The sequence below is a fragment of the Musca domestica genome, unplaced genomic scaffold (assembly GCF_030504385.1).
Source record: "Musca domestica strain aabys unplaced genomic scaffold, Musca_domestica.polishedcontigs.V.1.1 19, whole genome shotgun sequence".
NCBI lineage: Eukaryota > Metazoa > Arthropoda > Insecta > Diptera > Muscidae > Musca > Musca domestica.
In genome coordinates, this window is record NW_026712245.1 from 9,952,658 (window position 1) to 9,964,320 (window position 11,663).

At 35.9% G+C, this 11,663-nt stretch overlaps 1 protein-coding gene across 1 annotated transcript; it reads left to right on the forward strand.

Annotated features, from left to right (window-relative positions):
* Positions 1 to 3,474: 3,474 nt before the first annotated feature.
* Positions 3,475 to 10,064, forward strand: LOC101893980 (uncharacterized). Its single transcript, XM_005182632.4, has 2 exons — positions 3,475 to 3,950; positions 9,591 to 10,064. The coding sequence occupies exons 1-2, from the start codon at positions 3,887 to 3,889 to the stop codon at positions 9,806 to 9,808; spliced, it is 282 nt and encodes a 93-aa protein (XP_005182689.1). The 5' UTR covers positions 3,475 to 3,886; the 3' UTR covers positions 9,809 to 10,064.
* The last annotated feature ends 1,599 nt before the right edge of the window (positions 10,065 to 11,663 follow it).

Consider the following 11,663-nt stretch of genomic DNA (forward strand, 5'->3'; position numbering starts at 1 on the left):
AGATCTGATGCTAAGGGGGATTGTATCGGTCCTTTCCTTCTGGTACCCCCCCAAAAGTTCAACATTTTGATTATCACTTATTCACATAAAAGTGGAAATAAATGTTCGATTTTCTTAAAATTTTGAACATGTCAATATTTTCATCAGTATTAGATGAAGGTATTCCACTTCACTTCGGTGTCTCATGCATATTCAATCATCTTACAAAGATTATCACATACCTTATAAATTGTAAAGGAAGAAGTCCATATATTCCAAATCTGGCACATTGTAAGATTAATATCGGATTTAGGTCAAATACGAAATGGACAATACTACTTCGGAACCTCCCCGCATAAAGGGTCAACAGTTTAAAAAAATCATAACACAAAGCTGAGGGTATACATCTGTAGGCACAACCGACTGATACTTTTTAATTTTGCTGATGCCGAGTCTCAAACTCACTCCAGACGTTACCCATTACTTGGTAATGCGAAAAATAAGGTGTGTTTCGTTACATTTTCTAAGAAATAACCCCTTATTTTAAAACTAATGTTATTTAATTTACTCAATTGTGCTAGCAAGATAGACCAATGGACGTAGGTAGATCCATTGCAAGACTTCTAAAATAGATTTTATCTAACCATACATGGACTCTAAAATTTGGCGCCCAATGTTGTATAACCCTCTCAATTACAAGGGGATGCATTCTTGCCTTGGCCATTTTCAGTGCCACCCATCAAGGCATTTATGTCCAGGGTTATTGTTTCAAAGGAAATTCCAGTTTGTTCTCATCTTGATATTATGGTTTGCTCTTCCTTTGCTGAGCATCTTAGTTTTGTCTTGTCATTTCCACTTTTGGCCAGTTTCATATTGACGTCTGTTATCGATGCTTTTGCTTTTGTTTTCGAAGATGAAATCGAAAATGAAATTTTAGATTATTTACGAGCAGACGTATCAGTAGAGGTAGCTTATTGGGTGTATGCAAGAAATTGGTAGGACATCATTCAAGTTTGCGAAATTTACTTTAGATTTACAATGCATAAGGCTTCTACTGAGATATTGATGAATGAAGAGAAGTCTATCTTAATTTTGATAAGAATCTACAATGTCAGCAACAGATGGCGGTAGTGATTTTTGGATCTATTAACCATGGTCTATATAGCTTTAATTTATTTGGAGCATTTTGTTTAAGTGACGACCTACCGCTCGACATGAATTGAATAAATCTAGACCGCGGTTAAACAGATTAACATTCACTGCGGGTCTTTCGCACTACCACCATCTGTTCTTACGACCCAATAATTTTTGTCAAGTAGTATACTGCTGTCATTTCTAAGCCACTCGTCCGACAGCTGTTAAAATTATTCCAGTGACAGCTCATTATATTGTTTACAAGCGTACAAAAGCATTTTGGTGAGAATTTTCCAGAAAAATGTTATTCGTGATGGAATTCAAGCGTGATACTGTGAGTTCTTTATATTGGCTGGAAAACCTCAAGTCGCTATTGTTAGAGCACTCCAGCATTTAAATGTGAATATATCTTTTGTGTCTCGTGCCATCGCTCGTAACCGTGATACTGGTAGAGTAGCCCGAGGTCAAGGAAGTGGACGGAAGAAAACACCAACATCAGCAGAAATGGTTCGAAAAGTAAAGAAGAGGCTTGATCGAAACCCGCGTCGCAGTGGCCGAAAAATGGCTCGTCGGCTGAACATATCAGAATATTCCATTTGGCAAATATTCAAAAATAAGCTCGGGCTAAAGCCATTGAAATTCCGAAAAGTGCAAGAACTTACACCGCTTCGGAAAGAAAATAGACCCAAAAGAGCTAAAGAGTTGCTTCGCTTGGCCGAAAGTGGTGAACTGCCGAATTAGGCTTTCTTCGTCTCCGATGAGAAAACATTCGTTGTCCTGCAGTTTGTAAACAAACAAAATGATCGTGTTTACTTGCAAAAGAGGTCACCTTCTGTTGGCCACCAGAACTCAAGCTCCGGTCATGGTCATGGTGTGGGCCGCCATAACAGCCGATGGTCGCTCTTCGCTTGTATTGGCATCAGAATAAATGCCGAATATTATCGCGAAAATATTCTGGAGGGTGTATTATAGCCTTGGGCACGCAAAAATTTTGGCCGCAGACTTTGGACATTCCAACTGGACTCAGCACCATTGCACTTAGCACGCGCCACCTAAGAATGGTTACAAAATGAGGTTCCTCGCTTCATGTCCAGCGTACAATGGTCACCAAAACCTCCTGATACCAATCCGTTGGACTATTGTATCTGGATTATTTTGAAAAGCAAGGTTGGCACTAAAAAATACCAAAGTGTTGATCACTTCAAGCATGCGCTTCGCCGGGAATGTGTCTAAATATCGCAGAGCAACATTCGGGCATTGTGTGACGGTTTCATTGGCCGTTTGAAGGCCACAATTCGTACCAAAGGTGAGCAATTCGAAAAAATCTTAAATTATTTTAAAATTTGATGCTATTTCCGACATTTTTAGCTTTCATTCAATAAAATTTAAAAAAATGTAAAAATTATGGCGTTTGACTTTGTTGCAGTTGTTTTATATCACCCTGTGTAGCTTGAATTCAAGTGCCGTCAGAGCCCTTTAAATAAATGCAAACAATTTAGACCGTGGCTGGATTTCGAGTTTTTTTTCGCACTACTGCCACCTGTTACTGACCACCCAAACTTCATTTTTGTCAAGTAGCATATTTGTCCAATGCGAGATCTTGAACCTGTGACCGTAAATAATAATACTAAAGCAATTCGGCTTGATGAATATTAGTTAGTACCCTGAAACTTTAATTTTCGGCACAGCTTCTACGCTTTTCGTTGATGTTTTGTCACGTATAACAATACATGAAGGGCATGGTCGGACATGGATCCCAAGTTCGTTCTGATCTTGACCGAAATTTAAAAATTTTAGTAATTATCAAAACATGGTTATAACCGGTTGCCAGGCGCTTATAATCAGTTATTTAATCTCTTTTATTGTTTGTTTTGCTTTTTTAATTCTGTTCTCTGATAGCAGATAGTATGGCGACATTAGGTTCGCCCCAATACAAATGTGATCTTTGATCTGTGATGGACCATTTAATGTGACATTATCTATCACACGACCAGAGAACATTCCGTAAAATAAGTTTCATTTCTTTTTTACATTGTTATGTAGTTACATACACCAACAAAACATACGGGTTCTTCAAAAAGTGTGTGGTCATGCATTACATACATGTGTGTGTGACAGTCCACCAAGTCAGTACCATTGATCTCTTCTTATCGCTTCCAAAGAACAAGAAGAAGCATGAGCGAGAAAAGAAAAAAAAAACAGACAACCACAAATCTCTGTTTTGAAGCACGAGTTTACGCTCTGATCACAGCGATCAAAGAAAACATCTAACAAAGAATGTCTATCGTTCGCCACTGGCAGGCCAAGCTTGTATTTAACTACATATGTATGTTCGGTTATCGAAAAAGCTCTCTTCAAATGTCTGCTGGTATTGGTGATGGTGATCATCCAGCAGCTGAGCGGCAGCGTAAAGCCTAAAGGAAAAAAAATAAGTATTAACGTTTTTCTGAAATCCATGGCATTACGCTTGCATTCGTGAGATTGTTCAAATAGTTGAAAGGAAGAAAACAAAAGAACAGCAACAAAAATAAAAATCGAAAAAAAAAAAAACATTTCAAGCGGGAAAAGTGAAATTCAAATGGGAAATCGTTTTCACTTTCGATTCATACGAAAATCAGACATTATTTTGTATTATAAAACCTGAGGCAACAGCAACGAAATATTGTGGAATTAAAAAAAAAAGAAGAAGATAACAGTGGTCCTGTGTAATAAAATCCTGCCTCCTTCCGTAAATCAGTATTCTTAACAACAAGCCAAAAAAAATATAGCCACCATGAATTTTATGACACTGTGTTACTTCCTGTTAGCAGTGATCGGATTTAGTGAAGCCAGATCTCGTAAGTGTTTATTTATATAACTGCAAATAGTAAAAAAAAAAAAAAAACAAAACGAAAATGCAATGAATGTTTAAAGAGAAGTCTGGAATACTTTCTGTTGCCATACTTGATCCAGTTTATTCGATTGTTATAAAACTCCTACCGTAAAATACTTTTCTTAATTGGTATTCTCAAAATTTCCTATTTTAAATTATTAGAATCTTTAAAGCAATGAACGTTTGAAATGGAGCATATGCTACTGTGTGTTGGGCGCCATATTCACGCCGTTTATTTAATTGTGATTTCGTGAATCAAAGCTTTGCCATTGTAAGCATTGTCCTGTCCTATTTTTCTTGTGATTTATTTGTATCCGTCTTAGTCCTTGCAGCGTAGTAAATGCCAGTGTGATCTCCAAGCATTGATTTTTAGTGATTTTTTTTTGCTTTGCAATTTCGCGTTCCCTTCAATTTTTTCGTATCTGACCTTTCATTGGTTAATTCGTTTTGACTTTACGCAAAAACGTTGGAATTATAATGAAAAATATTTTTTTCCTAAATCGGAAAATCTTGAAATCATGGTGTTTGTTATTCTGGGGGTAGTGAACTTGGTGTAAATTTATATTTATACCCTAAAACACTATGTTGTGAGGGTAATGATACCTAAAAAGTCACCTTTAAAAATTGATCCTTGACCCTCTATGTAATCATCTTATCGATCTTCCTATCTAGCCGAGCTGAGCCGATCTAATTTTGTGTGTCCGTTCATACGTCTGCCACACATTAATTTTTAACCACTCTACAGGTCGCAGTTATGATCCAATTTTATTGCATGGAGTTAGGGTCAGAATAGAAGCCTATAGTTTTGGAGATATTCTCAAAATATTTAGGCGATAAAATGTATCAAAACAGAATTTTTCATGATTTTTCAGTCACTCTACAGATCAAAATTATTGACCAATCGACTCAGAATTCTACATGGAGTAAGAGTTGAGGACACGGAGGATGCCCTGTATTTTAGATAGTCGTTGGTGGGGGACATGCCAAAACTTTTTTGTGAAAATTTTTAAAATTGTCCATTTAACCACCGATAGTTTTGATGCTGAAAGTCACAACCCGACTAAATCTCAAAATTTATAACAAGTAAGCAAAGGCTACAGTCGAGCGTGGCCGACCGTTGAATACCCTACAACACTATAATAAACGATACAGTTTATATAGGCGAGATACTCGAAAGAATTCCACAAGATATTGTGACAAATAATAAAAGAAAACCATCAGGTTTCGTTCTCTAATTTTCGAATAATAGCAACTTAAACTAATTTGCTCATTTCCAATTTATTGGTAGATGTTGCACTTAAATGGTCTCTGGAACCAATATTTCCCAAAGACCTATAATCTCTCAGAAAGATTAACATTTATTATTGGTTTTTGACTGAAACGCATCTATATGAGATACAGACATTTGGCTATATTCTTCAACGAAATCGGCGTTAACGAAATAGTCAGAAGTGCGTCTTTCCAAAAAGTCACTGGAATGGACATTTTCTTATTTTGTCTACAAAAGTTGGCAAACTATTTCACACAATGAATATTTTTGGATGGCCATCCAAAACTGCTTGGCTTTTGCAATGACCGGTAACACCCATTCAAATGTGCATGAGGATCGGGCGATAATTACGACCTGCTGGCAATTTTGCAGTTTTGTTGGTCCATTTCAACCGCTAAATATATGGCGATCATCTCCAAAAAGAGTAGGCTTCTATTCTGACCCTCATTTTATACCCTTGCAAAATTTCGTAAGGATCGGGCCATAAATGCGATCTGTATATCATATCTTGATATCCTAACTACTTAGTTTTGTTAGCTGTAGAAATATTACCAAATGTTTAATTCAAAATGAAAATATGCCAAAAATATGACAAAAATTGAAAAAATATGAGAAAATTTTACAAAATCAATATTTTCATCTTGAGAGAGATATTTTTATGCGATTTTTTTAGACGTTTTTTCTTTCCTGCCAAGAGGCCATTCTGAATTAATGAGAACTGTCGAAATCAGTTCAGCCGTTCTCGACATATATGAGATCTTTCAAGCATATCTTCTTTGATAGACACATATATCGCACATATTTTGCTATATATCCGATTTGTTGTATGTGAACATCAATGTAAAGTTCAGAAGTAACCTTGTCATGATTTTGTGATTTCGCCGGGATTTAAAATATTCGCGGTTTAATGAACAATATTGAATTTTTTCAACAAAAAAGATATGGTATATTTTACCCGCTAAATATTATCCGATGATCAAAATTGGTAGGCTTCTTCCCCGCCCTAAACTCTAGCTACATGCGAAATTCCGCGTCGATTGGTCTATAATTGCGACCTGTATAGCTAGTGCAAAATCCGACATTTTTTCAGTTTTTGGTCCATTTTAACCCCTAAATATTATGCGATCATCTTCAAAAGAAATAGGGTTCTATTCTGACCTTAACCCCACCTCCATTCTAAATTTCGTGAAGATCGGGCCATAATTGCGACCTGTAGAGTGATTACAAATTAACATGGACAGACGGACAGACGGACAGACGGACAGACGGACGGACGGACATACATAGCTAGATCGACTCAGCTCGGCGAGCTAGGAAGATCCATATATACTTTCCTATATGGGAAACCAATATTTCGAGGTGTTACATAAATTCTGGCCCAATCAAACTTATAATACCCCCAACACATAGTGTTGTAGGGTATAAAAAGGGCAATTCTGATTTTGAAATCGATGTTGATTTCGTTAAGGTATATAGAGAGAGTTCTGAGTTATAGGAAACTATATACCGGAAACTACATTTTCAAGTATTCCCATTAGAATGACAGACGACATATTTATAGCGCAATTGCTAAGATATCGTTGATGATCCCGTGGATCCTGTCAGAAACCAAGCCTTGACTATATGACATTATTTCAAGAATGAAATGGACCACAAACAGACATAGACGTGAAATGTCTATCGAGTCACTTATATCACTACTGGGAAAAATTAGTTTTGAATGTGGACTTTTTAGAGATCCTAGCTTCTTAGAATATATAAGTTTAAGATCTATGAGGTTGATTTCCAAGGAGGACAATATAATCATAATATCTGATTTTAAATTGGAAATAGACACATTATTTATAGCACCTAATAATCTGATATTATTATATAATTGGAATAATTTTTTGAGTTATTTTTAGTCTCTTAATATATTTTACTCAAAATGAATTAAGTTACGAACATTTGCGGTAAATTTTAGTGTTCTACAGTATCACATGGTCGGCTTTCTCACTTGCTTTTTTAAAGGATTGCTCCTATCCTATTTAGAAACCCTTTATTACTGTCTTTCAATAGTTTGGAGTTTTATATTAAATCCATCTGCAATAAAACTATTAATTAGGTCCATTGGCTTCGATTAAATTCTGGCCAGTTGATTGGCCTTAGGCTCTAACGACATTGTAATGTCTCAAGATATCTATTATCCTCTCTTAGTGATGCCGTCGATTGGGCGCCATTAATTTTTACTGAACAATTAGACACCTAAGAACGTAGCAATTTTTGGCGGTTTACGATTACAGCAATTTTTGGCGGTTTAAAGCCAAATAATCTGAATAGCACTTTGGAACCAAAAGTCATCCACCTTTATTGGTTCATAAGAGCATCCACGAACATAAATAAGCATTTCTATGGAATATGACTACACGAGATGTTCATTTTTTAATCTCAAGAGCAAAATATCTAAATTTGAAACCGACATTGAGATCAATATTAACAAAGGAAGAAAAAGAGATTATTGCTTTTGTAAACGCCTCTCTTGTGTTTTTTAAGGTCAGATTATGGACGACTGCTACAGCAAATGTGTTCTCAGCTAAGTGCCCCTGCCTAGCCACATAAGACAGTTGCGTATATTATCATGTTTATCTCCTGGGCAGTTATATCGTAACACTTAAAGTGTGGTTGTTTCTAGTTGTAAGAATTTGGAATATGTTGGGCGCCAACAGTTTTCGCAAATGGCCTAAGTTCACAATCTTATTTTAGAATTTGTACACCAATTACCAGATTCAGTTGGATAATAAGTAATTTGTGGTAATGAGTAATTTTGATTCCACACGAATCGTGTTTAGCGTTTAGAAAGACATATTTCGGTTTAATGTTGCTTGTGCGTGCACGCTTGCTTAACGTTGGGCGCCATTTCCCCCAAGTGTAGCAAAAAATATATGATTTGTCTCGAGGGTAGCTTGCATCTCGGAGTTAATCTAAAATGGGTATTGAACGTTCAACCGTGAATCTTAGGTTAGTAAGCATCTACATCTGTGAGATCATGAAATTTTCAGACCATCATTATAATATCTGTCAAATTTGTATCAATAATCGAACAGCGATTTGAAGTTCTTTTCACCATTAAATGCGGGGATGCTACCTTTTCAATGTGCTCGAGGATTAATTAAAATTTACTTTCCTAGAGGGGAGACAATTTCCAATATAACACCAAAACTCAGTGGCGCCAAATATTATGAGGAAAACTTCTCCTCCTTTCGAGATGCCGCTAAAATCAGATTTTTGTATTCTCAAATTCGAACCATTCGAAGATTTGCTTCCGAAAACTCTTTCTTCATCATGAGTTCATTTTCGTTATTGGTCAGTCTTTTGACAATTCGTTGTTCTGTTCTTTCAGTCCAACAATGTTCATTTTCCAGTTGATGTTTTCACCATACTGGCTCACTTGTAGTGGTAATTTTTCATTTATTCACTCAGTGTTATATGAAAGGTGTCCGAGTTATGTTCATAAATGGGCCATTTCCGTCGCCGTTTTCATACAGCGAATCGCTTTAAATTTCGTATTTGAAGTTCGGAATCCGTACTACAGCCTATGTCTGTAATTATGCAGGTCCCTGTCTTGGCATAGTCCCCATATAACAGTTTCCATTTAACTGGTTCACAGATTTTTTTTTTTGAAATTATTTAAGTTCCTTCCAGCCGAATTGACCGCCTACTTATAACTTCGTTCTAACGTACCTTTCGTAATTTTATCCCATAGATCGAGGCTTTAAACTAGTTCACATGTCAATTGAAATAGTTTATATTATATTCTTTTCATTTCCTGGGTTAGCTTTCCAAACATAATATTTCTTCCCGAATTTATAGTGGACATTTACATTCTTGTTTCTTTTTTAGTCGAATTTGTGATAATATATTTTTCTCATTAATTCAATAGCTCATCGATTTGGATGTGTCACTCGGATATCTATTTTATCTGAACATAGTTTCCAAGTTCATTTCAGTGAATTTTTATTGACTGAGCTCGTCAGTTTAAAGGTCAGTTTGTATGATAATCATTCCGCAGAAGAAGAAGATTTTACAAGTCTACAAGTGATACTCAGTCTATAAAAATCTCTTTTTGTCCACTTCGTTCATTTATTGCACTGCCCTCATTCCGTTAAAAATTGCCAATATTTGTAGTTCTGCAGAGTTAACATTTATATGCTTCCATATGGTGTGTCTTATGTGTCCCTTGACTACTCCGGTATCGAATACTCAACGTTCATTGCATTTTTCACATGTTCGATTTTACGTTTTTTTTTTTTTTTTTTTTTTCAATTTTTACCAATTTAAATTCGATTCCCTTATCAGGTCCTGCCGTTGACATTTGTGATCGTCAGCCCACCATTACCGGTCTATGCTTGACATCTACCCTGGGTATTTATTATGATGCTGAGACGCAACATTGTCGCTATGTTGGCTGCAGTCCCGATAAGAAGTTGTTTACCTCGCTGGAGGATTGTGAGAAGATTTGCAATAGCAAGAGAAGAAGGAATCGTCGAAATCGCCAATCGAGAAATCAAATATAGATGGCGCAGCAGGCAGCCAATTAGTCAACTATGACGGATACCAAAGATATACTCCTCCTAGACTACACTTTTGTAGAGTTTTAAGTTAAACGACGTGTATTACCGATGACCCTGACTTAGATTTCAAAATGCCGTTGCAGTTGCAATTGTTTTTGTACAGTTTCGGAGTATTGATGTTATTGTTGTTGTGTGTGAGAAGAATAAAAAATATAAATAAATCGTAATTTATTATTTTGTAGATAACGAACGAATGCAATTTTTTACGTTTTAATGAAGTGACCGATTTAAAAGTGAAATGAAATATGATTTTTAATTAATAATAATTAATGATTTGTTTGCCTCTTTTTTAAATAATTATTACTGCTATTGTAAAGATTCATCCTTAAAATGTTATCAATAGCTGTGGCATTTTAGTTCAAAAGCGTGTGGTAATGTAATTATGTCTGATGATAATCTGCACCTTTAAGGGAGCTGCGGAAAAGAAAGTGTACCAGAAATTATTCAAAAATTCATCCAAAAAAATATGTACTAAAAATTTATTAAAAATTACAAATCCTTTTAATAAGTTGACCTTTTTATTCCCTCCACCATAGTATGGAGGGTATATTATGTTGGTCATTCCGTTTGTAACACCTCGAAATATACATTTTAGACCCCACAAAGTATATATATTCTTGATCAGCATAAAATTCTATATCGATTTATCGATGTTCGTCCGTCTGTCCGTCTATCCCTCTGTCCGTCTGTGGAAATCATTCTAGCTTCCGAACGAATTGAAGTAGATTGATAAAATTTTACTCAAATGTATATTATGTCTGCAGGACTTTTGGTATTGAAAATGGGCCATGTAGGTCCACGTTTTGGTATAGCTGCCATATAACGGTACCTTCAGATATTCGGTATTTTGATTTTTAGCGACAATATTCATCGGAATTCTTTCAAATTTGGCATTTGTTGTTCGTAATGGATACTACAGCCTAAGACAGAAAATTATCTGTGCAGGTCCACGTCTTCGTATAGCGCCCATATAACGGTACCTCCCGTTTTTTTAATTTCGCATTTGAATATTGTAATGGCTTATGACAAAAGCAACCTATGCAGGTCTATGTCGTCGTATAGACCCTAATATAATAGCTACATTCGGTATTTTTAAGGTTTTAACAAATTTTTAATAGATTTTATTGTTCTTGGGAATTGCCAAAGCCGTTCCAAATGGTGGAGGATATTCAAAGTTCGGTCCAGTCGAACTTACAGCTTTTTACTTGTTAAAATTTGTTTGTATTGAAGTCGAAGTAGCCCCAAAATTTATGTCTTAAAAATAAATTTAAATTTTCTCCGTAATTTCCTCGAAGATTATATTACATTTAACCACATACAATCACATCGAAGTAGTGTACCTAATAACCATTATCCTCACAACACTTTGGACAAACCACACATGCAGCAGCACTCACACACAAACACACACACACACACACTCACCCACCCACTCACATCTTCTCAAAAATTCATAACTAATTCACATTATTTTTCGCACATATTTCCCTGCTTATCATAATTCCAACAAGGGCTTCCTAGCTTTTCACTGCTGATGGAATTCTTTGGTTCTAATTGCCAATGCAATTATGCAGTTTGCAATCGGCATTAACATAATTAACACCATTGCCATTGGAATGCCGACTAAGCGGTCCAGGGCGGAGACTGGGAAGGAATATGGGCCCTGCAGTGTCGAAGAATGTTTTGAATTTTACATTACAAACACCTGCACTTGTGCAATTACAACTTAATTAATATTAATTAATTTAGTTAAACGACTAATATCGAAATGGTCATCACATATGTGTGTGTGTAACGG

Coding starts and splice junctions, on each gene's coding strand:
- LOC101893980 (XM_005182632.4), top strand. CDS start 3,887: ATGAATTTTATGACACTGTGTTACTTCCTGTTAGCAGTGATCGGATTT. Junction 3,951..9,590: donor ATTTAGTGAAGCCAGATCTC/GTAAGTGTTTAT, acceptor TTCCCTTATCAG/GTCCTGCCGTTGACATTTGT.